The sequence below is a fragment of the Lates calcarifer genome, linkage group LG17 (genome assembly GCF_001640805.2).
Source record: "Lates calcarifer isolate ASB-BC8 linkage group LG17, TLL_Latcal_v3, whole genome shotgun sequence".
NCBI classification, from domain to species: domain Eukaryota; kingdom Metazoa; phylum Chordata; class Actinopteri; family Centropomidae; genus Lates; species Lates calcarifer.
In genome coordinates this window covers 9438587-9465847 of record NC_066849.1, presented here as the reverse complement: position 1 = coordinate 9465847, position 27261 = coordinate 9438587, and the positions used below count along the sequence as shown (strand labels likewise).

The window sequence follows — 27261 nt, the reverse complement described above, 5'->3', positions numbered from 1 at the left end:
CAGAAATGTCAACCTGAATGTGTGCCAGGAGAAAAGACAGGAGATCAACAAAGTCATTAGGATTCATCCTCTGGGGACCATGAATGTCAGTGCAAGATTTCATGGTAACCCATCCAATATTTGTATATGTATGTATTGTATAATATTTCAGTCTAGGCCAAAGTGGTCTGGATGGACAAACCGTTGCATGCCTAAGAATATATAGATCTAATTATCTCTCTTCACCATAATCACTTTCACCATCTGTTAATTATTATTAACAGTTAGAAACAAGATGACAAAATGACAATGTGTCAAAAATTAACATTCATTTTTCATACCTGACAACCATACCTCCTGCCAAATGAGGTTGGTCTGAACTCACTCCACCTGCCTCCCCAGCTTGGCCTGGTGTGTGTGATAATAATGGCCCCAGACATGGATGACAGGATCTGTCCCATTCTGGCTTGATGTATCTAAAGCTTTCTTTGTCTTGACCTGGGCTTCATTACGTGGCAAGAGGGAACAGATAAAGCTTGAAACACTGGCTGGTATTTTAGCTAATCTATTGTTCCTCCAGGCTGGGCGAGATCATCATCAGCAGGGAAAGGTCATAAAGACAGCAGCAGCCACTGAGGCTGGCTTAATCCACGGAGCGTTTTGTGAAATGAACGCAGGTCAGTGGAATAAACAGGTCTGATCAGCATCAATTAAAAAGCTTCAACCCATTTTATCTTTAGGTATGGCATTATTGGTCTGTCTGTTGGTTGGTTCGATTGGTCCACCACTCTTGTTCCAGACTGAAATATCTCAACAACTATTGCACAGATTGTCCATCAAATTTAGTACTGACGTTCATGGTCCACAGAAGATGTGATCGTAATGTCTCTGATGTTCTCCGGTAATTTTTTTCTGGTCCTGCCAACATGGTATTAAGAATTGAAATGAAATTTGGTAGAGGCATTCATGTCATTATGAGGATGAATTGTAATAACTATCCCTCAACTTTACATCTAGCGCCATCATCTGGTCAAATTTTTAATTTGTCCAATACTTTGCTTTATTGCCAAATAAGTGCAAGACTAATATCATTTCCGCCAACTGCAGCATGTTATTATTGTGATTGATGAGCATGTTAGCATTGTGGGTATGGTTAGTATGCAGAGTTTAGCATTTAGTACAAAGCACCACTGTGCCTAAGTGCAACTTCAATTCAATTCAATTTGATTCAATTTTATTTATATAGCGCCAATGCACAACAAAAGTCATCTCAAGGCATTTTTCATACAGAGCAGGTCTAGGTCTATCACAGAGCTACCTGATGTCCATAGACTAAACCCACTGTTTTCCACTTTAAACTGAATATACATGATATGATTTCACTATTTTAAACAAAAGTATCATGGAACGCATGCATGATTCTTACATCGTTTTGGCTGACACATTGACTTTTCATTCTGAGCCTAAGACTTCCCAGTGTATGTAACCTCCGACTTACCTGCAAAATTCTCTGATCTATTTTCAGGATGCTCACTGAACAACACCATCAAGGCAACCTCCCTTTATAATCTGCAGGGATTTCAGGTTCACAGAGGAGTTGCTTGACACTGACTTGTTTCCCCTGGGGTCCAATAAAAAAAAATCAGGACTTTTGAATCTTATCTCTCTGTGGTGCCTGTAGTATATGGGCATCATGCAGAGCACAAACCTGCCAAGACACTTGAGTGATGCAGACAAGCAAAGAGTCTGACAACCAAGGAGACTAGAAAAGATTTTACTAAGAACTATCAGCAGGATTAATGCAGGTTTCATTAAATATATCTGGAATTTAGATGGCTGCTCTGATAAAATGAATTCAAATAAGGCTTTTGTTCTTTCCTTATCTTCTCTACTTTTCTCTTGGTTAAAATCAGACACAAAAATGCTCAGTCTTTCTCACTTAGATCACAGGTCAGAGCCATGCATACTGGGCAAAAAACCCTCAGGCAGAAAACCTGGTAGAACGTGAATCACGCCATTTAACAAGTAAGAAGTGAATGTCTCTCCCACAGCCTGGGCGTGTTGGGATTGCTCCTGCCTGGTCCTGGAGAAGATGAGAATACATAAAGAACTTATTCACCATCACTGAACACATCACTGACATGGGTCTGGGAAACAGCATTAGAAGTGGTGAGACCAAAGGCATGACCACATATTCATAATGACCACTGGGTGTGTTAAATGCAGTTTTCCATTCATCCTCTTATGCACTTCAAGTCCAGTGTAGTGAATGCAGTGGCCCCTGCAGTGGAGTTTTATTCTTCTGTTCTGCAGTTGATCGACAGATGATGCCTACGACTCGCCAACAGGCAGCTCCATAGCCTTGGCTTCAGGGTAACAGAGGTTACCTTGGAGGCAAAGGCTATATACATACACACACACATATACACAGTATATATACAAAGTATATGTATATATATATATATATATATATATATATATATAATATGGAAAAGGCAGGCAGAGAGTGAATGAATGCATGAATTAATTGTGACAAGTGCGTTACAAGTGGAGTCATAACAACAAGACTGGAAGCTGGGAAGAGAGTGAGAGAGATGGCGAGAGTCAGCCTCTAATACTTACTAACTCTGTATTACTGCTCAGCACTCATGAGGCTTCTTAACAGTCAGAGACAATCACATTCTCTTCCTGTAGGAGAGTAAATTGAATTCAGCAATGGACTTCTGAAGATACAGGCATGACTAAGGAGTTCACTGAAAAGCTCAACAAACAAAATCTATATTTTGGATATGAAAACAACTCCCACAAAGAGTAATGTGCTGCTTTGAATGATTAATTTGTTATGAACCAAAGTAAATTGTGGCTGTGTGTGTTTCAGTGTGTGTGTGTGTGTGTGTGTGTGTGTTTTTTTATTTTTTCATTTATTTTTTTTATTTTATCAAGAATAAGATTCTCATTTAAAAGTGCTCTTTAGGTTAAATGCCTGAGAATAAGGAATTAAATAGCAAGGGCTATAATTTTAAATAAACAGATAGGAGTTTATCATTATAACTAAAAGACAAAGCATTAGGAAAATAAATTGGATGTGTATGATAATAATAATGTGTTTGATCACACACTGACACTGATTACAGTTTCTCTGAGTTGCTTTGGCACATGTGACTGACACTGACTTACTTGTATATAGAAGTTTATTACAAAGTAGTTCAGCATCGGACAAGCACTGCAGTAGCCTGTGAGAGAATCCGAGCCAATATGGATCTCTCTGCCTAACAGCTCTAAACACCAGTATATATACATTGGCTGTTTACATGGTTCATAAGAAACATCTGGACCTTATTTAATGCCTTCACTTTCAAAAGAAAGAAGATAAGGGAGAGAAAACCCTCACCTTTTTAGTTTAGGTTCCACATTCTTGACTCTTATCCTAAACATGAACCCCAAAGGTTAACATACATAGAATTTCAAACATTCTTAAGAGAGTAGAAACATATGTAGACCTTCAGACACTACACACAATTCTCAATATTTTCAACAACATGGTGTGCAAACCTCCAAACCACTGGGTACACAGCAGGTTTGAATTTCTGATTCTTTTACACAAATAGCAAATGTTTTAGCACGTCTATGCAAATGAGGAAGTACTCTCTAATCCACAATTTGCACAATTGCCAATTCAATATATCTTGCTGATCAAAACCGATTATGTTGCTTCTTAGTTAAATAGTTGTACTCCCCAAAACATGCATGAATCCTTTTCTGTGTAAGTCATCACAAAAACAATAGTCCTGTTGTTCTCAAAATCCGCCAGACATATATGAATAGCTTTACACTAATATGGATTTTTGGATCTACTAAATTGGGACAAACTAGTAAATATGGAGTTTATCACATCTTACATCAACCAGTCACATATTCTGTCAAGACAGTTGACAGATGCTATTCATGAGTATTGATTTTGTCAGCCATATTTACAGTATAGTGCTTGACCACAACAGAATCTCTTCAGTTTCTGAACATGGAGGAACCTTGCCAGGTAAATACTGAACAGAAGCAACTGCCTGCTCAAGGAAGAGGAAGAAGGGTCTGTGGTGGTGGTGTAGTGAGGGGAAGACAGCAGAGGGGAAAAGGCGGAGGAGTACAAAGACATAGAACTGACCATGTAGTGCACCCTAATGTTAACTGTGCTACAGTGTCTTCAGTTATCCAAACAGTGCACAGGGATTATTCATTTTACAGTATTCCAGTGGCAATATAACAGAATTATGCAAAGTCAAGAAACCAGTGCTGTAAGAAATAAATGAGGCACACAGCACAGTGCAGGACAGGACATTACAGTACAATACATATAGAGTAATATGATCTATTTGTGAATTCCAGCATGTTGGACTAGATGACTACCTTGCACTGGTGGCAGAAGAGCAGGTTTTGCACTTCAACAAGAGCAAGAGATCTGCAACATGGTTTTAGCAAATAATGTTATTCCACTGAGAGAGGTCCAACATGCATTGTGCATTATGTTTGTGGATGTGGCCAGTTTCAATCTGGCCAAAGGTGAAAAGTTGGCCACTGAGCCACAATTGATGTGCTAGTGTGGTTTGCTGTCCATGTGATGGTGTTCGTTCCACCATATTCTCCATTCCTGAATCCAGTAGAGGAAGGTGTACGATCATCAGTCTCAAGACCAAATGTCTCTGCTTGTGATTACATCACATTTCCAGGGGTTCACTGCCATACTGAGAAAACATCTAAACACTCTGACCACTATTGTTTACACAGTGCCAAAGGAACCTTTCATTTTGAGGGCATAGACTTTTTATATGAGACAATAACCTTATTTTGACATGAATTAAATGTTTTGGGTGAGTCCTGACCTTTCGCATGTCAGGACTGCGCAACCTTTTGCTATGGTGTTGTGCCGCGCCATATAACCTGTTTTGATAAATGCACATAGAGCTTTGAGAATGTCAACACTGTTTCAAGAAATGAGCCAAAGCAATTGAAAAATCTGTGACTGCAGGCATGGACTTTATTTTCAGGCATTTTCAACAACAACCACCTTGTGCTCTGGTTTTTAATTGTCAACTAATGAGGATCCTGCATTTCCTGCATAGGCAATACCCCCACCCCTCAGATCTTTCAGGAGCTGCCCAGTTTGTTGCCTTACATGTATAGATAATCAATTTAGACGTGTGGGGTCTCTTTCACCTCAGGAGCTTTTGATGGAAATTATGTGACATTAACACACTATGTGTCGCACCTGCTTGTAAATAATCCCATCCCTATTTGAAAAAGTCAGCTGGGGTCTGCACACATGTACCACTAATGAGGGACAATTAAATATTCTAGAGGTGCGACCGTCATTTGGATATCATTAGGCCTTATAGAAAGGTCAGCGCCAAGGGTGTTGTGCAACCTTCTACTACTACTTCCTGTCCCAGGGGGAACTTGGAGGAGTATTGATCACAGTCTGACATGAATGGTAGGTAAGTGTATGTTCATAGGTCTATTAGCTTGATTCTAAAACTCCATGATCTCCTGTTGCAGCTGTACACTTCTACAGTATGTGCTAGACGTGGTGCTTCGTCTCTTAGTAGAGAAAGAAAAAGAGACAAGAAGGGGAAACTCTGTATCACCCTTTTAGCTATGTTATGAGCTCTGATGTGACTATGACTCTGATGTGCGCAAGAAAATCACTCAGCTCTTTGAATTACAGCTCAAGTGTAGTGTAATATAAAAGATAAACCTGACAGCACTGTAATAAAAGAAGAGCGCAAAGTCTCTCTGCTGCTGTGGCTTCTCTGTGAGTCAGCCAGTCCTCCATGTCCTGCCCTACAGGTATCTCTCCCACTTAATTGTTCGAAGGTTTAGAGGTATTTTATCCATTTCCTCTCAGGTCTTGACTTTAACAAAACATTTATTTTCTTTAAATGGACATCACAACTGACCTTTACATCAATATAAATCTGTTCTCTTGTTCAGTCTGCTGTCTGGGGATAGCAGACCTTTTACAAATAACACATAAACAGTTTTTCTCTACATGGCACTTGCTCATTATTGTTTTATGAGTTTTGCATGCTGAGTTTTCATGGCTGGCCACTTGGCTCTGAGCCAGTAGGCCTGCCAGTTGTCATTGGAACAAGGCAAACCCTGAACTGTTTTCCGCAGACTGCCCAGCAGGGTTTATGAGATGCATGTGGTGAGGCCACTAATTTGTCATGCAGGCATTGGTAATTACAAAAAGTGATTCTCCACAGCTGAGAGTGAAAACAATGGACCAAGTGTTTAAAGATAAGCCCCTGGTTTAACACCAGTGATTTTTCATGGAGAATCAGAAATGGTGTGAGGCATACACATTTTAAAACCTGCTCACGCTGTGCCAGAGAAACTGGTCTGTCACTGACTCTGGATGAAATTAAATAAACTGACTGTGGTCTTCATACGCCAAGGAGGGAGCAACATTATTAAAGAGAAACTAAAGTTACATTTTAATGACCAAAATTCCTGGTTAGTTTAGAATTCATGATTCAGTGTTACATTCCTGAGAGTCCCCAAGACTCAGAGTTTTGTGACACTGAATGTGTCATTAAATTGAGTTTGACTCTGCTTTTAGGAATTCATGGATACACACGTGGTCATTATACATGTACTCTGACTGCACTGGCTAAAGGTTACACAAGTCACTAATTCTCGTATTTGCTGAAAATAATTATTTTCACAGCAGGGCTGGATTATCCCTCTAGGGGCCTTGGGGCAACAATGAGTTCTGGGCTCCTGTTCACCCGCCTCTCCTGACTCTTTGTGCATTGTGTATGTACCAGGTGGCCTTCAAGTACAGTGCACACAGCAGCTCTAACCATGGCAGAAAAATTATATTTTGCCTACAGCCAAACAAACCAAGCAATAGTCACTTCTTGGCTGGAATGTTGCCTGACTCCAGGTTGGCTGTTTGTCAATTAGTTTATGGTAATTTGAACATGACTTTATTCATGAATATGCAACCTGCAGACACAACATAAATTGAAATTATTATGGTCTTAATGTAGGTTTTGAGTGTCCAGATTAGGTCATAATACAAGACCCTGCACGAACTGAATACACATCACTATTCTTAAAGTATTTATGTTCAGGTGTTCTAAGTTTGAATATGAGGATGCTTGGTTATAATTTCAGTCCCTGTTACTGGTAAAAGTGAAAATCTAATTCTCATTTCATCCCAGCACATCAGGGAGGATTATAAAAGCTTTTTCTTTCCGTCTGACAGCAATTCTTGTTAACAGCACTTTTGGCAGCAACAGCTTTGTTCATAGATTATTTGCACAGTGCTTTGCTGATGGTGTCAGTGATCGAAGATATGCTATACAAACACTGAATCAGAATATCAAATGCCATTAATAAAAGAGCAGAGGAGTGAATATTTATCTATTGTCAGATGCCTTTGTGTGCACTTTGTTCTAACTTGACCTGGCCAAATCACTCCAAATAGTTCAAGTTGAGGGTTTTTAATTGAATCTTTACTTCATTTTATTTACAGTGTCTACAATTTTCCACTGAAACATCAAATCAACATGTCCTATATGAAAGATCATGATTATGGTCACAGTCATGATAGAATGATAGAGACGACATATTCACAGCAGATCACATTATCACGTTGGTTTTACTTGGTTTTGTGCTAATGCAACATACGTCGCTGTGTAATGTAACAGACAGAGAACAGCAGGTGCAGGCATCAGTGGACTGTCCTGTCGAGAAATGATTCATTATTATGAATGAATGGCCTGGTTTCAGTATATTTCAGAAAAAGACTCACAAATCTGCAGATTTAATGCGAATTCTAAATTATCCATCATTGTTGTTCGGTCTGACTTGTTCAGAACGCGCATCCAGGCATGTGTGTATATGGTCACTGAGAGCAAGCGGGAGAGAGAAACAGTAAGCATACATTTTCCTATTTGTGTGTGTACAATACAGTATATGTGCTCAGTTCATGTGGGAGCAGTGTAAAGCAGGAGTAGAAATCTTGTTTGAATCACCTCAGCTCTTGATCCTTAGAGGTTTCCAAAAGGACAGTATTCATCTCACTAACTACCCACGTCTGACTGCAGAAAAAGGATAGGAAATTGATTTATGTTTTTGTACCTCCAGCTGATTTCTTCTCATTCTATTTTGTCACAATTTCAGGCATGAACCTTTTCACCAAGACAATGTGCAAAAACACCTGTAAAACGATTCTTTGCTCCTAGAAAAATACAGCACTTGACCTTGCCATTTTTTCAGTTCTTGACAAATATGAACCAATATGCTGTTCACTGACCTGGCTCTTTTATTGTATTTAGCTATAGCAAATACTTCTATACACTGTTTTAAATCACTTATTTAGGTTTAATTTTTTTTTCTATTTTGCTTTTACTGCATCACACAGTGTACACAACTGCACCATAGAACAAACACAAACACAGCAAGTGTCTAGTGCACTGGGAAACCTCCCCCGTTACTCATACCCTGCTCATGTTTCTTTCTATTTTCTAAAACATCTTGGTCATAATTTACACTTGTTTTATCAGTATCAGTATCAAGTATCAAGTAAATCCCACAGTAATTGACAGTCAGAGAGTTTTATCAGTGAATTACTCACACACTGTACTTGGTGGTTTTCATCCTTACGTGAGTGTAAAGAATAGTTAATGCCACTCATGACTGAAATTAATTGAGGTCTGCTGTATTTAACTAAGCTCATCTCAGCTGTGTCTGAAAGCTGGAACTATTTAAAGCTCATTTCAGATTCACATCTATACATATTCATGAAAGTTTAACAGAGAGCAGTACAAGTATTGTCTGTTAAAGGCAGAGAGAGAAACAGAGAGATAAACAGCGGGAAAGTCACTGCATAATGAATAAAAACAATTGCGGCGGAGTGAATCTGGGAGCACGCAGTGAAAGTGGGGCACATCCCTCATGGGGTGGTGGGGGTCCATTCTGATTATGTTGCTTTCAAAAGCCAGAGAGAAAGTTGACTTTCTGTGTTGACAGGGTTGAGATAAACGCACCTTCACGGTAAATAGCTCCAGATGAACAGTGTTACAGGCAGTTTTTGGCTTATTTACTTTGTGAGTCAGTCACTCCTTCCATCAGCTGCTCTGTCACAGCTAAGCGAGTCCTCCGGTCAGACATCCATCTGGACCAGCACCAGAACTGGTGGTGCCTCGGCCACTTTGGCCTTGCGACGCAGCAGGTGGGTCAGCCTCCTGAAGGACGGAGTGGCGTGGAGTAGTAGTTCCTTGAGACCTGCCCTGAACTCCCTGCGGGTCAGGCAGTAGAGCACGGGGTTGAGACAGCTGTTGGTGTGCGCCAAACACACAGTCAGGGGAAAAGCGTAGGCTTGCGCGTTGTAGAAAGCCTTGCTGAAGGGTACAAGGTCAAACTTTATGAGCACTCCCCACAGAGTCAGTGCCTGGTTGGGAAGCCAGCACAGAAAGAAGGCCAGGACCACGATGACAATGGATTTGGTGACTTTGGAGCGGCGGTTTTGCCGGCCCTGCTCAGTCTCTGGGCACGCTGCGCCTGCCACGCGTCGGGTGAGGATCAAGCGGAGTAGCAGCAGATAGCAGACAGTGATTATGATCAGAGGAATAAGGAAGCCCAGCAGAACCTTCTGCAGCTGGTACAGACCCAAAAGAAGCTGCGGGTCCCAGCTGCCTGAGTCTGGAAAGCGCACCAGACATAGCTCTTCATCTGACACCTGGGCGCTGGTGGAGTAGATGGCATGAGGCAAAGTGGCCAGCAGAGAGACAGCCCAGATGCCCAAGCTTGTCCACTTGGCTCTGGCGGCTGCTGCCCGCCGACTGTGCATCTTGAGCGCAGAGGAGATGGAATAGTAGCGCGCCACGCTCATGGCAGTGAGGAAGAACACGCTGGCGTACATGTTCATGGTGGTGACAGAGCTGATGATTTTGCACATGACGCGGCCAAATGGCCAGCGGAAGTCCAGGGCTGTGTCCACTGCCCAGAAAGGCAGAGTGAGAACAAACTGGAGGTCTGTGATAGCCAGACCCATCACAAAGCAGTTGATGGACGACTGCTTCTGCCTGTAACGTGAGTGCAGCAGATACAGAGCCAGTGAGTTCCCCACCAGCCCGAGCGCACAGACTATAGAGTAGACACATGCTATCATCACACGCACCACCACACTGGAGCTGTCTCCTTGAAATTCCATGATAGATTCCTTGGTGAGGAGCTGGAGCCAGCAGTGCAGCGACAGGTTGCTGGTGGAACCTCCGCTGCAGTTCCCAGAGTTGTCCTCCTGTAGTATTTGCTGCTCACATGGCTCTGGAGCCAGTGTTTGAACTCCAGTCTCATTCAGCTGCATGGCTGCACTCTTCTTGCTCACATATCACCTTGGGCAGTAAATGTGGATGGCTATGTGGCACAAAAAAGAGAGGAAAAAGTTTGTTCTAATGTCATTTTGAGCATCCCCGCTGCATCTGTGTCAGGTTATCTCCCACAGCGCTACAGATGCTATCCTCTGCCACACTTTGACTATATCCTCTTCTCCTCTCTCCACGACTACTCACAGCTCCGCGCGCCAAGTCCGTTTATAGGTTCCACGTGAACGCGCCCCAGCCGCTGGGTCGCGAGCTCGACGCTCCTCTCCTCACCAGCAGGATGAGTACACGCTCTGATAGCCGCAGCTACATCAAAGTCTCCCAGCATGTCCGCCAGGGGTTAAGCTTTAATGTACTCTGACACGACACCGGCACCTTCGAGATAATCATGTTAGCGCTGCTTTGGGTTTAAAAACGGAGCTTTCGAGGACCCGGGCGGGGGGGGGGTTAAGAGATGTGAAGGTGTGGAGAGGACGCCTGTGCCGAATTCCGATATTTACATCTCACTTCATCTACAACAGTCTTCTCACTCTGCCTGATGAGAAGGTGCGGGGGAAGGGGCAAGGGCACAACAAGAACGCGCTACATGAGGTTTTATATCTTGGGCTCTTAGATTATTCGCAGCCAAACATCTAAGGTGTTCAAATGTCCGTAAAATGAAACAATCATTTTAATTGGTCTGAGATAACCAGAGTGAGCCATGGGGGCAAGTTGATTTTCTCTTTTGGTAAGGGTGTAACACAAGAGATGGTTGTATGATGAACTGTTTAAAATAAAATATTTACACAGCACACCTTACTTTTTATGAGAAAGGGTTTTGAGTGACTGTCCCATTTTACCTGAAAGCATTAGATTAAAATGGGGCATTTTTAGGGATGATGCAGTGAGTGCATGTCAGCCCCAGTAGTCCAGAATTATCTGTCATTGCTGCAGGCATGCAGGCTCATACTCACGTGTCACACCACGTTCTGCATGTATTTAATTACATTACTCCAGTACATTTATGATACAGTGAATAAATGACTGAACTGATAAAACAGATTAAACCATAAAAAATAAAACAGGTAATATAATTGTCCTTCAATTAAGTTGAATTGTTTGGCGTCCTTTTTAACCACCAATGACTGTCCCATTTTACCTGAACAAGTCACTGGAGTGAAGTAGGGGTTCTTGATGTGCTTGAGGGTCCAAAGTTTCTGAAGTATTGTACTTGGCAACATGTTTTCTTTACAGAAACACAGCAGAGAAAACACTTAAAGTAGTATTAGATGGTTTTCATGGTAATATACCAAAAAGTGTCCCAAATTATCTGACTTTAGCCTATTTATTTACCCTATTTATAAGTAGGACACTGTTTATTTCAAGTAAAATTCCATTAGGTTCTAAATATGTAAAACAATATCAAAACAGAGGATTTGTATTTTCTCCAAATAATCATGTTGTTTTATGCATTCAGGAGAGTAGATAATAAAAACTGAGCACAAATCACTAAAAGTAAACATAGTAGAGATTAAGTCATCAGGGAATTAAGTACAAACATTTAACTGATTTCTTAAAATAAAATCCTCTAATGGACTAATTATAATTTTTTTTCTGGCTCTCAATTGATTTACTTTGCGTCATGCTTGTTAAAACAAGTATTATCATTCTTCCTACTCCATCTGTGCTTTTCTGTCCACCCAAACTGTGATAACATGCTTCCTCTATTACATGATGTGCTGCCAAAATTCATTAGTTTTGAATTTTGATTACATGATGCATAATAAACATTCACTGTTCTTCAGTGCTCGTTGGCTGCCAGTTGGCATCAACTGGGGAATGTGCTGTGCCACCTGTTGAAGATGTTGTCATGTTTTCCAATGACAAAGCCCAGGTAGACTTCAGAATAAGGGCAGAAACAGTTTTAAACAAACTCTAGTTGTCCACAGACATTAAACTAACCCTGCAACTAATATAACTGGTATGTCACCCTGGCTTGGTTACTATATCTTGGACTCCCTGCAAGTTTTTGAGCAAATTAAAAAGACATGACTGGATGAAGAAAATTAATCTGTCGTGACCCAGTTTTTGTCATTTTAACAATCCTTAAACCTCCAAATGCGCCAGCACTGACAGTATGTTAAATGTTCTAAGCGTTCAAATCAAATGTGATGTAGAATAAGTCAGCACGGGCTGCTTACTAAGCACCTGACATTTCACAGGTTGCATACTAAACCACTTTCATCTACTAAGACTTATTAGTCAGCTGTGGACAAAATCTGGATAAAGCTATCACTAATTGCTGAAATGCTTTTGCCCTTTCTTGTGTGTGCTTTTAAGTTTTTCGCATTGTAGCCTTAGCTCTGTAACCACAAGCAGAGCCCTCTATCAGACTCGACAGGTTCGCCAAGTTACTTCTGCACATTCTGCACAGCAATATATGAATGGACTGGTTTGGCCAATCAGAAGGAACCCTCTATACTCTCCCAGGTGCTGTATGGAAACTATATATATATATATATGTGTGTGTGTGTGTGTGTGTGTGTGTGTGTGTGTGTGTGTATATATATATAAATATATATATATGGAGAGAGAGAGAGAGAGAGAGAGAGTAATGCATTACACTCACATGATTGCACTCTCTCTCTCTCAAGCTACTTTAGTGACAACTGAAAAGTGGCAGCCCTGATTTGCTCAGTTCCAGTTGGCGTTCACCTTGATGCATTGAACGTGCTGTCTGAACCTTTTATGCTATGTGCATAAAGGCAACAGGCAACATAAAGGCAATCTGCATGGTGGACAACCATGGCACCTGGGTTCAGCTGTTTGCTTTGAAGGACAAGGGCTGGTACAGGGCTGCATAGCTGTGTAATCTCTGATGCTTTCTCTCAGAGCTACACTGTTGTGTAGTCTCCAGAAGATGTTTTTCTTTTCGTCTCTGGACGTAACCTTGTTTCTTTTGCATTCAACCTATAATCTATTGTACTCGGTTCTCATTGTGCTTCTCATGCTTGAGGAGTGCAGTGGGTCCGTTTGGAAATGTAAGAATAAAATCTACAGAAAGACAACCGTTGACTCTGTGCTTTATTCAACAGAAGATTCTCATAACAGCTCCATGTTAAGTCTGGGAAAAACTGCAATGACTAAACCTTTGTCCTGGAAGAGGATGGGATAGAGGGAGGCCCAACAATCAAATTCACCCAAATTGCTCTTAAAATAAACTAACCAGAGTAAGGACTGGGCTACTAGTTTGTACAACATGTTGTCTGCCATCACTGGAAGGCAAAAGTGTTTATAGTTGTTCCAAGTGGCCACACAAGGAAGCCTGCCGTCATGGAGAGGGGGAGATGATATTGTTATATTTATATGAAGAATTCAGTTATCTCCATTGTGTGCATACTTGCCAACAATTTCTTTAAAGAGACATTTGTAGTGTTACTCTTGGTTGTAAACATGGGAAGTGACAGAAATAGCTGGCAAGTTCAAACCCTGCTTACTTCTTCACCTCCACATAGCTGTTCAGTCTCGGCATGAAGTAGGTGTGAATGTCAGATTGTTTATTTTGGAAAGTTACAGTTTAAGTTGTTTGCCCCAGCTGCCGCCCAGTTACGATGTGTGTGCGTGGGGGGGGTGTGGCGGGGAGGCTTAGTTACAGGCTAACAAGGCTTAGTAACAGAAGGTTGAAAAGATAAAGCAAGTAATAGTTCTCTCTGAGGACCATGACACATCATACATGTATCTTCTATTGGCAGTATGACAATGAGTCATATTTTAATCATATTTCTGAGCTTCATGTCAAATACACTGCAGAGTGAAGTCATGGTGTGTGGTGGTGATGAAGCAGTACAGGCAATGTAGCTAATCACAACTACAAACGACAGGCTTGATTTCACCGAAGGAGAGGGTGGTCAGCCTTGCTCACCATTATTATAAAATTGTTGTATAAAATAGAGCTTTCATCCAGAAGGGCTCCTGCTACACTAATTTAAGCAACTCCCAAAACTCATTCATGCGGGGAACACCAGTTTAATTCATTTCAAAAGTGTGCGCTTGACCAAAGGCAACAACTTGTCATTGTTATTTTTGATATATATGGTGTCAGAGATGCTGTCAACAAATGAACAGAAGCTTTCAGTCGTCCAGACAGATGTAATAAGGAGCAGAAACTGTGATAGGAGCGCAGCAGGAGGGAGAGTGCCACGACTGAAAAGAAGACCAAGACCACAGGTAACTGTCTCAGTCATTGTGTTGCTTTATTATTTGCTGAAAGGAAATGAAAGTGAGGTTAGGGTATGACTGTACCGTCAGGGCCATGGTGGGGGTTTGTTGAAGCTGTCCTGATCGATCATGCAAATTTGAATGCAGCGAGTGAGAAACCTGTCAGCGAGGCTGTGCCTCAATGACACAACTTTTTTTTGTTTTATTACTGATGATACTGCAGTGACCCCTGTCTAACTGGCCCATTAGACTGTCTCTGACTGTTTATTCATTGTGTGTGTGACACAATTATTAAAAAAATGAGAGAATGATTAGATGGATATGTTTTAATTTTAATGTACATCTGGGGTTCTGACTGTCTCCTTGAGTGAAGGAACACTTTACTATCTTGTCCCAGAGGAGCCATAGATAATGCTAGCTGACATACAGTATGCGTGATAGCATTAAAATCTCATCTCATGTATGGCTTTAGGTTCACAGAGCTGGCCTAAGGCTCACAGCCAGGATCACCTTGAGACTGATTAGTATTCCAGAGTGTAAAAAGAACAAATTGTCCTCTGATAGGCTAATATTTGGTGTAGGCCTTACTCTGGGGACACAATTCTGCTGTCAAACATTTGCCTATGACTAGGCACCTCCACATTAATCTAGAGAACAATTTAAATGTATGCTTTTTTAGACTCTGTCCCAGAATTCTGAGTCACAACAAAACTCCTTTGTTTTTGTCTGTTGTTCAGAACGTGTGAGGGTAAGATTTCTTTTGTTTTCCAAAATACATAATTCCATTTAATAATACACAGAATCAGAAATGGAGTGCCAGACCCAGCTGCTGCCATTACATCTGTCTGTGGAGATTACAGTGATAACATGTACCTCTAGCATTTGTAAAGACAAAGTAAAAAAAGAAAAAAATGTGTTCATTTTTAGTGCCAAGTGGAGCCACCAACTCTGTGGTGACATGGTGCCCGGTTAATGAAACCTTCATTTGTTTGCATTGTGTGTGTGTGTTTTGAGCGTAGGTGTGTGTTGACTCACACTCACCACCACATCCCAAACCTCTATCCAAATGCACCTTTATTTTGCTGCATCTGGGCTGACTGGACTGGGGTATTTGTTTGTCCTGAGTCATTCGACCCCTGGGAACCTAAATTCCTCTATCCAAGTACTCTACTCAACAGAAGATCCAAAAATGGGCAAGAATAATCTCAAACTCCCACAGAAATTGCTGTCCTGAGTGTTGTGATAAATTAACATCTGCCTTGCTTAAGTGAAGAACCAGAATATTACTATGGCAAGAAGTAAAACACAAAAAGACAAAATCTGAATTAGAACATTCTGCATGGATTTGCATTTCATTAATGCCGCCAAATCCCATAAAGCACTGGGGAACTTAAAATATATTGATGCAAATCAGCCTTTATCCAGGACTATTCATTTATGTATTCCACCAACCATCAGGGGAAGAGCTATACATTTTGTGTACTTTATATTACCTAGTTAAGTCTAAGGGTGTACCAATGACATATTACTACATCCAAACATCTTAATAAGGTGACTGGATCCAAAGCTGATTTAAAATGCTTCCCACTCACAGTGAGGTGTCTGCTCTTTTACTGTTTTACAGTAACCTGCAGGTCTGACAGTGTGATCAGAGGCAAAGGTAATTGTAGTGACTTTCAGATATTTTCAGACTGTCTGTGCCTCCAGAGTTTGTTTACAATTATCCATCCAGACCAGTATGAGCTTGTGCATCGACTAAGTGTTGTTTTTCTTAGGCTACAATCCATGCCTTGGCAAAAACGTGCTGTCAAGGATAATTTTATCTGCTTTGGCAAAAAAAACAGCTGCAATAACTGTCTGTGGAGACCTCCAGAAATGCTACATTGCTGATGATATTTCTGCCACAATTTCTGTTGGTTCAGTTGTGATTTTATTTATTTAGTGATAACTTGGTTTTGGTTCATCTTTGGATTTGTGTCTTTACTGAAAGTAAATTTGTCTTTCTGTCAGGGTAAAACTGAAAGCCTGTTTGGCCAATGCCTGTCTGTTTACACAGCTTACAAAATTGCATCACAGTAATTTTAACAGCCAAACAAGCAAGAACTGTATATTGTGCTCATCACAGTATACTCTCTCGAGGTTCTTCTCAGCTGTGGGTGAAAATCTGACTCATGCAAACTTTATTAAAATGGTAAAATAAGGCTAAATAAACAAATTATACAGTTACAGACACATTAATTTATATGAATTAAGTACCAAAGTTAATTGATGTCATTTCCAGAGTGCAATCCTATTAATTTACTCAAATAAGCAGAAAACAATTAATTCGTTTTGATTTTACTGTTTTAACTGATGGTTTCAAATGAGCCCACAAATTGTCTGCCTGGAGAAGTTTGCCCTTTACCCTGATTAAGCTGTACACAATAACTATGCAGCTATGTGCTAGCAAAGTGGAATTTAGCAAGCAGACACCCGGACTGTGTATGATGAAAATAGAAGATTGCAGTTTTTGGCCCAAAATACAGTGTAACATGTATGTAATGTATGTAATTTTTTTTTCATACATTGTCTGCTTGATTTGTGCTGTATAACAGTTATGTATTATGAATTTGGGAAAAGCCAAAAGCAAATTTCCATCATTGTTGACAGTGGCCTGAAAAATGTATTTAGTCGATTATCTGTGTCCACATTAGCCAATCCATTTTTGTGCCTTGGGAACTGAACTTATGCCCCTTTACTCCCCCTACTTAATTCATACCTTAATTCAATTTTCTTCTTTTCAAAATTCATTAATGACAAATCATCATGTGCTAAGATATTAAGTCACTACTACAACCTGATGGCATCCGGAGTATGAGTCATTTCCTTATTTGTGTCAAGCCGCACCAATGTCTGATGTCTGCATATTCAATTAACTCATATATGGATTCATTCTGATTCACAGATTAGTCACTCGTGTTGGGTAATACTCCCTCACTGTAAACTGGTATATAACAGATTATGCTAACTATTTGTATAAATAATGTGTATTAGAGCAACACTTTCTAAGAATCCACAAAAATGAAACACGTTTAGCCCTCTAGTTTCACCAGTAAATGTAATTCATAGAGACCTTCATTATCAGGCAGTTAATCTATATGGGGCAATGTCACTGATAATTTCCTGTGTTGATGTGTGCCTTGGGTCAAGAGTCAGAGAAGCTGCCCGCAGCTGATATTTGGACAGCTTACAGTGTATAGTAAAGATGGAAATAGGTGGCATTAAGAGGCTGCAGAAAAATGGGCAGCAGTTAATACCAGATCTGCAGTAAGGTGATCAAATGTTAATCTAATTCATTAACAGAGAGCTCAACTGGAGGCAAGTATAAGCTACATTATACAATCTTGTCTTATCCTTCAGGTATATTGACATGATGATTTCATACATCCCATATATTTCTTTATAACAGAGTAATTGGATAATACATGATATAGTTCAGCATGCATAGAAAAATTTCCACTTTTAAATTTTTCTTGATATTCAAAAATCTTCCACTGGAGTCCTATTAGCTCAACACATTTTTCAAGTTAGCACTGCAGCAAAAAAAAAAAGCACATGGCATGCTGCCTAAAAAAACAAGGAAAAAAAAGACCAAAGAAGTAAAATGTAAAACTTTAATCACTCTTGCACTTCTCTAAAGGTGTAAGATATTGATTAAACTCTGAGCTCTCAAGCTTGGGTATGTGGCCAGGTGTTTTAATTCCCCCCCCTCCTCTCTCTTTCTCTGAAATTGGAAAAACAATTTTATTAATGAGAAAGTTTGGAGGTGCTCAGGAATCTTCCATCAAACAAGTAGCACAGTGAGTTTATCTGGGTCAGAAGCACACTTTGAAAGAAAAAACTCATTTGTAGATTAAAAAAAGAAGAAGAAGATGAGGGCATTCTTTGATTCACTCACTCCAACTTCCCATTATTCCCTTTTGGCTAACCAAACTCAGTGGGGGCCGATCTATGTGTAGAGGTCTCCCGGCTCCACAGGGATTTGGCCAATCAAAGAGACGGGTTAAGCTGCTGATTAGGGACACTGATGGTCAAGAGACTTTCACCCTGATTAAAGACCAAGCAAGACAGAATCAGGTAAAAGAGAACAGGGGACAGATGGAGATGATAGACAGAGAGATGACAGGTCAACCAAATGATACCTCACCAATGCACAAGGAGACCAAACATATTGTGAGTTTATAAAAGGCATATATTGCACTTATTACTTTCATATAGCATAACTGCTGATGTTAACACTGAGATTTAAATTGTGGTATTATCTACTTTGAATTGGTAGTATTACACAACACACTGTCCCCTCCGCTACAGACTGATACTAATTAGCATGTGAATCAAAAACTTAGGACAAGCCTAGAGCAAAGTCATCCATTAATAAATTGAAAGGTGACAATTAATCAGTTTTGCAGTGATTGGAGGAAAGAAAGCCTCCAGCTACAAAGAATAATTCCCTCATTAATCTCACATTTAAGTAAAAGAAATGTGAGAAAACTATGTCCAAAATGTGATGTTGGGTGAATCTGACTTAATACTATCTGTGAAACCACAAAAGTTAAACTATTAACAGATAAATATCAACAGCTGTGACTTAAGATAGGAGTATGCTCAAAACAAGCTAGTTTATGCAAAGAGTGTTCCAACCATGTCCAGAGGCAACAGTGTTTATAGATGTAATGAACAACAATCTGTCCTTGGAGGCACTCATACTGTTGCACTCACATGAAAAGTAACAAAAAGAATGCATAATTTTTAGTCATGCTAGAAGTGTGGCTGCAATGTGATATGAATCACATGATGTTCACTTTAGTCCAGATGGAGATAGCCCAATAACTATTGGATGGATTGCCATTAAAGTTGATTCAAACATTCATCTCACGTTCAGGATTAATTCAAATAATTCCATCATAATTTCTGTAAACATCTGACTTTTCATCTACTGCCATCAGCAGATCAAAATTTCAATTTGTCCAATATTTTGGCTTATAATCAGATACCTGCAGAACTATTGATATTCTGATCAGCCTCAGCTGAACTTTGTGTTACTGCTGAGTAGCTAATATTAACATGCTAACATGCTAAACTAACACAGTTAGGATGGCTAACATTGTACTTCCTAAACATGAAGATGTCAGTATTTTCACAGGGAGTAAATTAGCATGCTGACATTGGCATTTAGCTCAAACCACTTCAGTGTCTAAGTGCCACCCCATATAGCTGGCAAGTCTGTAAACTCAAAGTTTACGTTGTTTACCTCAGCACATCTGGCCAGTTGCAGTGTGAAGCTGGCATGATTGTCAGAGTCAGAGACAGTTTGGGAAACAGAAATTGTCAGATGCTGTTGATGCTGAGAAGTAGTTTTGTTGAAGCCTTCAGAATCCAAACATGCCTATTTCGAAGAACTAACGCCAAGTAAGACTGACTGGTTCATGACGTGAAGTTGTTGCACTTATTCATGTTTCACTTCAAGACACTGCAACAGCTTCAGCCAATTATCAGCTGAAAAATGATTTGGTTAGCTACAGACAGCCCAGTGATGCCTGACAGCTTACTGTAGTCTGGATGTGCCAGCTTTACAAAGGGGTAAAAGAAAAGTTTAAGAGAACTTAAAGAAAAGAATTCTTTTAAAAATCAATCTGTTGTATAAGGTTCAATTAAAACTGCTGATTTTGAATTATTTTGCCTGCCTGAACAAAAGGTCACAAAGATAATTTTCTGTAACTTCAAAGAATTTTATTAAAATGCCATGTGTCAGGGGTGTTGCAATATTTTTTTATAAAGTCCTCCTCTTTTGGGATAAATTTCCACAGGGGGACATTCAGGGGATCATTCAGTCACAGAACTGAATCTCCAGTTCTCCCTTGAAGTTAAGTCCACAGAAAATGTCATCCTGGACAAGACGGACCTTAAATGTTAGATGAAATTCAGGGCCAAGTGGCAACAAGGTTACAGACGCTTTCATCTCATGACTGTGTGGTCTGTACAGATGAGCCAGACACAGTGAGTACTGAGATGTCTTGCCAATACATTGGATCACGTCTTTTTATGACATCACATCTTTTGCAACAGCAGTGTCAAGGGCAATGTTGCACCTCGTGCTTTGAGTCACTTTTTAATTATTAACGCTCTAATAACTTCACTGAAAAAAATGAATCCACTGTGTTTTGATCCCACTGATCTCGTTTTGATGTCTTTTATTTTGAGGCGGTTTTATCCATGAGTGAATCCAAAAAGTTCCAATCAATTATTCAGTGAAAACATGCTTTCAAAATCCTTTAACGTTTTTTAAATTACTCCGTTGAGATCAAAACTATACACATCATCACAGCTCTATTTATCCAGTTTTTGACAGTCTTGAACACACTCATTTACACTGGTGTTTTATCAAAGCCAGGGCAGCAAAGGATACACAGTTTATCTTAACAGGCAAGTTCAGTGTAAGATTCAATTCATATACTGATATAAAATAGTATCACAAAAAAGGCAAAGACATACAGACTGAATACATATCAAAGACAAAACAGGAATGATTAAAACCTAATTCCCCTGTCTGTGCAAACAGCAGCTCCAGATAATTCCCTTCTCTACCATTAGGAGGACAATATTGGGAATTCACGTGGGGATAATTTCTTCATTTCTCTTACATGTCGTCAGCATGTGGTCGCAGCTTGGCAGAGCGGCGGGGATCCAAGGTCACAGTGGCTATGTGCCCAGTAATTGGGTCTACGTGGAAATGGCTGATTTCCTTCCTCCTGGCTTCCGTTCAGAGACACAGCATCCAAACTGGTCTGCTCTTGGTTCACTTTCAGCTTCCCCATCAGTGCCGTGATGTCTTCCAGCCTCTGGTCTCCCGGGAAATGCCGGTGTAGAGGCTCTGACTCGTCCTCAGCAGGGAACGGGTCGTCAATGACATGCAGCACACGGGAAGCCTGGAGGTTCTGCAGGGACCGTGACTGGACTGTGTGAGAAAGAGACATTGAAAAGAAGATAAGCAAGTACAAGACTCTGTGGGCACACAGCTTGGCTTATTATTGTTTTTCTAAGCTGGCGCTGTGGTAAGCAAGAGTGTGTCATTGTGCTTGCACACATTCACTCCCTTGTGAATACATTACATTCAAACACATTTACGACTCTAAGCCTTTAAAAACATGTTAGAAAGCCTTTAGTACTAGGGAAAGTGCAGAATCGATTGTTTTTCCAAGGCTGTCAAATAACAGCCAAATAACAAATTCCATCTTGCTGCTGTGCAAATCCTCATCTTACCTTATGATTAAAAATTGATATTTTGTGAGTTTGTGCCAATAAATTTGATAATAATGCAATGATTAGTGGTAATTCATCAAAAGCTGCTGACAGAGCAATAGCTTAGTAATGATAATACATGGCCTTGGTTCCCTGTGCACTGGCTCTAATCTTTTAAGTTTTTAAGTTGACAGCAAATCCTTAGACAGCCAGAGCAGGCTGCGAGGCTCTGCAGGTGAGAGCCTTTCCAGCTGTGGGTGAGACTGTAGTTCTAACAAGCTCCTCAGATGTGACGGAGAGGGTCTGGATTAGATGGCTGGGGCGGGCACACACATCTATTCAGCGCTGAGGGATGCTCACCTCTCACTGGACTGAAGTCTCCTTGGCTAACCTTGGTGTCGGAGAAGGGCTTCAGGCTGGGGAACAGGATGAGGGAGAAGGACAGCAGAAGCACCTAAGAATGTGATGATTAAAAAGAAGCAAATGCGGGACACAGAGAAAAAGAGAGTCAGAAAAAGGATGATAGGAATAGATGGAAAATATATAATTCTTACTGCATTCAAGTCAAAGAAAGTTGGAAATTTTGTATGGCTGCTGGCTTGTATGCTCCTTCTGTGAATATGCTCTCAGACTGCAATGTAAGTAATTTCACTGTGGAGCAAGGTGGTCCACTCATGTTGCCTTGGGTCTTGCGCTTGATCAAAGGCAATAAATGGCCTCTGTTCTTTATAGGGACTGTGCCTTTTTGTGACGTCTCTTCCATTGTGTACACAGATAGGCCTCTATCAGTGGCTAATGCAGCTGTTAGCAGTTGTTGCTGTTTGGTTTGATGTGAGGGTGATTTTTTAAACGACAGGCCTGGTGGTTTGTTTATCCATTTGGCACAAATACAGAGGGTCCGTACCAGTACACATGTGCCAGTCTGGGCTGGCTTGTTAGATGTATTCATGACCAGAGCCTGCAGCCTGCGCAACTGTTCCATTAGTGACCTGCGAAATGGAGGGAAAAAAGCAAACACAAAGACAAAAAAGTAAGAAATAAAGGAAAAGACAAAAATAATTGGATTAAAAAAGGGTCTTGCTGAACAAGAGGGCAAGGCAATATCTGAGCAAAGGCATGTCATAACAAACATCGCCAGGAGATTAGAGAGGAATTAAATGAAAAGAGAAGTTCTATTTTAAAATCACTCACATGTTGCATTTCTCCAGCTGTGACACTTTCCTCTGCAGCTCCTGGTTGTGTGCGTTGCAGGCAGCCATCCTGGAGGAGATAATGCACGGGAGGCAGAGAAGGATAAGGTGAAATCCCTCACAGACGAAAAATAGAATTATCTCATTTGTTTTTAATGCTGAAAAACAGTGAGTAAAACTTTTCATTCATGTAGAATTTAAAGCCAAGTGAGTGCTGCCAGCTCAGGAAAATCCAAAGCGCCCATAACCATATGTTTTAAATTAATTTCCCACCTGTTCAACAGACTGACTCTCAAAACATTCCTCACTCACAAATACATGTCATACTATTCCAACATACGGTAATTTTGACAAAAAACTGATGATTAAATGAATTATATATTTGATGCAAATTAATCAAATCCACTGAGTTACAGTTCTGTGGCATGGCTGGCCCATCAGGATGCCACAAGGTGACTTTCATAATGTACTGAATTAAAGTGACTGAGGGCTGCCTTGAGGGTACAACAGGGAGACAATCAGTTCATTTGCAGTGTTCCTTGGAAAATGGTTATCAGTAATGGAAAGCATATTGAAAATGCGGTTAATTTGCAAAAACTCATCATTTCGCTTGTTACTCTTGTATAAATGAGATTATTACCTGCTCTCCAGTCCATCAATATACTCCTTCTTCTTCTTCCTGCTCTCCTGGGCGGACTGCTTATTGCGAATCTTTCTGCGAATTTTCTTCAGGAATCCTTTCTTCATACTGATTGACAGAGAAGGGAGAATTTTTATTTGGATCCTCTGTGGGATAAACTCAGGGAGCTCATTACTGTTTTCATTGTTAAGGTATCGATGGCAATTTACCTTTGTGAGAGGTAGCTGGCTGGGTAGAGTCACCCCCTCCTTTGCTAAGAGCTTCTTCTCATCTTCATTGAGAATCAGCTCTTGAATAGTCTGTTGGGATGGCTGTGGGAGCTGGCGGTGAGATATGAATACTAATATTTAACATCATCGCTGCTGTTTGATTAATTTTTCTCCCTGGCCCCCACAGCTCTTCCTCCTCCCTCTCTCTCCTCTCCACCAACCCTCCCCCTCTCTTTCTCTCTCTCTCTCTCTCTCTCTTTCTCTCTCTCCCTAGAGCTTCACAGGTAGTAGTTAAATGAGTGCAGGCTATCATGCCACCTTCATCGCTTTCATTTCATGGCTACCATAAAGCAATTATGAAGTGGTAGCCTAAGTTGCATTCTGCCACTGTCTCCTTCGTCTTATTAAACTGGGCTGCGAAGATGGGATCAATACTCAGAGTGTGCTGAAATCCACAACACAAGTTCCAGCAGTGCAAACATGTTGTTCTGCTTGTGGCAGTCTTCTGTATTCACTTGATGACCTCCATTTTTGGGGATATTATGTTTGGGGATTAAATGATTATGGCAAATATTATTTAATATGGTGCAGCATGGAGCTTTCTCCAAACATAATGCAATTTAGTGATCTTAAACATCCAGAAAAACTCACATTTTAAAGTGGTTACATCTCAAGGAAATAACAAACTGTGGAAATTCAAGAAAAACATTAACTTATACAAAAAACCCTAAAGAAAATTTTCCTGCCTATTCCCTCTGTCACTATAGGAATACAAAGCAGAGTGCTGCTGAGCATATGACATAAAAAGGGGGTGGGGGTGGGGGTATTTGTATTTCTAAAAGCCTCACCCCTTGCTGTATCCATGATTTCAGCGAGTGTACTCATCCACTTGTTTTCATCGAAGCACACACACACACACACACTCGCTCTCTAGCTCACTCAAGAGGTAAACAGCAGGTTCTGTGCATGAGTCAGGCAGCCAAAGAAAGATAACACAAACACCCTGCACACTACTGCTCCCCACCCCCACCGCCACTGTCCCATCCCCAAACCGGCACTGTCAAACTCCCAACACAAACAGGATACACTTACCGGCTCTGCCGTGCCAGACAGCAGCAGATCTTTGACAGTTAGTGGGAAGCCAGAGGACAGCTGTGGTCTATGTAAATCTGAAGGATATTGCGTAATCCTCGTCCTGCCCTCTGGGAAGCCGGGTTCCCAGCCATCTGTAGCCACACAGACACAGAAATACACTTAAGGCACATGCAAACAAACATCGATAAGACATGCTAGTGTCACTGTTTGTATTCTGTGATAAACAATAATACAAAAAATTAAGACCTGACATTTGGAGCTTGAACATCTTGAATGCTAATTACTTTATTTGGTTCCCAACATGTGTACTTTGATTTTTCATTAACACTAATGTCAATGTCTTTGAAACTTTGAATACTCATGTACACAGTCTGAAACAATGTATGATATTCTACTTTATCCTCTGTAATATTGGGATTCATGTGCAGGAATGTAGCCAGAAATACTGTGATATTTTGTCAATGAGCATTCTCTGCTCACACCGAGGACTGGAAACATGATTTAATACAGTGTAATCAGAATGACATGATGATGTTATTAAAGTAAACTGAATATCTTTGGGTTTTGGACTGTTGGTAAGTTGCAGCCCTAGACATTTTATTGTGTCTCCTCATGAATGTTTTTCTCTTGGATATTTGTGACTTACTGAGGTCAATGGAGATGTTGGCCTCCAGGGCTGCCTTTGTCTGTGGCCTCTTACTGAAGTACTGAGCATCCCCGGGAGGGCTCTCAGGGCGTTGTGGACTGTCCATCTGGTCTGAGGGAGGGTCCTCACTGATCCCGCTGTCGCTGGGAGATGGGGACCAGAGAGGAGAGCCTGACACAGAATCACTCCCACTTAGCAAGGCATTGAGGAAGTCATCGTCTGCCTGTCCAGGTGGCTGCAGCATCTGCTGGGCAAAAACCTTAAAAGCTATCATTAGTCTGTCTGTGTGAGACGAAAACACAGTGAGAGATGGGACAGTCTTTAAAAAACAAAGACCTACAGAGTATACCAAGGATGAACTATACAGTGGAAAGAAGGCAAACAATTATTTGCAGCATGTGTGAGTGACATTAGAGATCTCACAGCCTCACGCACATTTGGGTCCTGGACTGGCCAGGTGTGATGGTTGCCATGGTGTTCTGTTTCTTCATGACGGAGAATTCCATCGTTTTGATCAAACAGCCAGTCAAGCAGCTCAATGCCATCACATCCCTGAGATGAGATCATGACATTTAATGATGGCACACAGGACTATGTCTTTCTTGCTTTCAGAAGCAAAGACAACAAGACTATGAAGGTTTCATATACTACCACAGCTGGGGACTGTTTTACTGGTAACAATTCACCACAATCCTCGACAAACTGTACTGTACAATATGTTCGTCTAATCTGTGTAGATCAGACAGTTTTTATGAATAATACTTCATAATATACTGAATAATACTAATGATTACTAATAATTATGCTTTCTTAATGTAATTCTAAAATCATTTGTTTGTAGATTTAACATTTAGATTTAAGTTTTTAATTTCTTCTCAAGGCTGAACTTTGCTCTGCGGGACTGCCCCAATAATCCACAACTGGCAAAATAAATGCAATAAAAAGACTATATTAATTTACTCACCTGATCTGGGTAGAGTTCCATAATTCCTCCTGTTTGTGTGGCACGCCAGAGAAGCCCACGAGACACTAAAGATCCAGCAAAATTATCCGATTTACTTTGTTGTGCAGTAGCTTTGTCTCTGTTCCTAAAGAGACTCCACTGTATCTCACAGCTCTTCCTCTTGGGTCCAAAGTTTAAACTCCAACTCAACACACCCAGCCAACTAGCTTGCTTTGTCCCCATTGGCTAAGAAGATGTGATCTAATCTGATTGGTAGCCAGGGGTACACAACTAAGGTACTTCACAAGTTGGTCTATCTGCAGACGGAGGACAAGAAGTCTCCAGTGAGATGTAAAGCATCAGAAAGGTCAAAGTCTGTTGTTTTTTTTCCTTTTATTTTTTTGATAGCATATTGACATAAGGATAGCTCTGACCTCTGGCACATATTCATAACACAATGAACATACAATGACCAGGCTCTAGAAAACAAAAGTCAACAACAATGGTTTCAAAAATATCATAGACTCAGAAGCTGTAACAGTCATTATGTACATATATCAAAATATATTGGTTAACTGAAAAAAAAAGTTACATTTAGTTATTTCTTAAGGTAGATAAATAAATAATAGTTTGTATGTTTAATTTGTGTGTTATGACAGTTTTGGGGAAACAGGATTTTTAATAATTCAATGAATTTAA

The 27261-nt window shown here is 40.5% G+C and overlaps 2 protein-coding genes across 2 annotated transcripts; both read right to left on the bottom strand.

Annotated features, from left to right (window-relative positions):
• Positions 1 to 8581: 8581 nt before the first annotated feature.
• Positions 8582 to 10624, bottom strand: rxfp3.2b (relaxin family peptide receptor 3.2b). Its single transcript, XM_018667249.2, has one exon. The coding sequence runs from the start codon at positions 10346 to 10348 to the stop codon at positions 9146 to 9148; it is 1203 nt and encodes a 400-aa protein (XP_018522765.1). The 5' UTR covers positions 10349 to 10624; the 3' UTR covers positions 8582 to 9145.
• Positions 10625 to 20774: 10150 nt separating this feature from the next.
• On the bottom strand, positions 20775 to 26760 carry creb3l3a (cAMP responsive element binding protein 3-like 3a). The gene is given in 12 exon segments (XM_018667322.2): positions 20775 to 21342; positions 21344 to 21555; positions 22200 to 22293; positions 22744 to 22828; positions 23031 to 23099; positions 23670 to 23761; positions 23763 to 23777; positions 23879 to 23989; positions 24971 to 25104; positions 25620 to 25863; positions 26055 to 26171; positions 26584 to 26760. Coding segments are annotated over 12 exon segments (1299 nt in total). The 5' UTR covers positions 26605 to 26760; the 3' UTR covers positions 20775 to 21237.
• Positions 26761 to 27261: the final 501 nt, after the last annotated feature.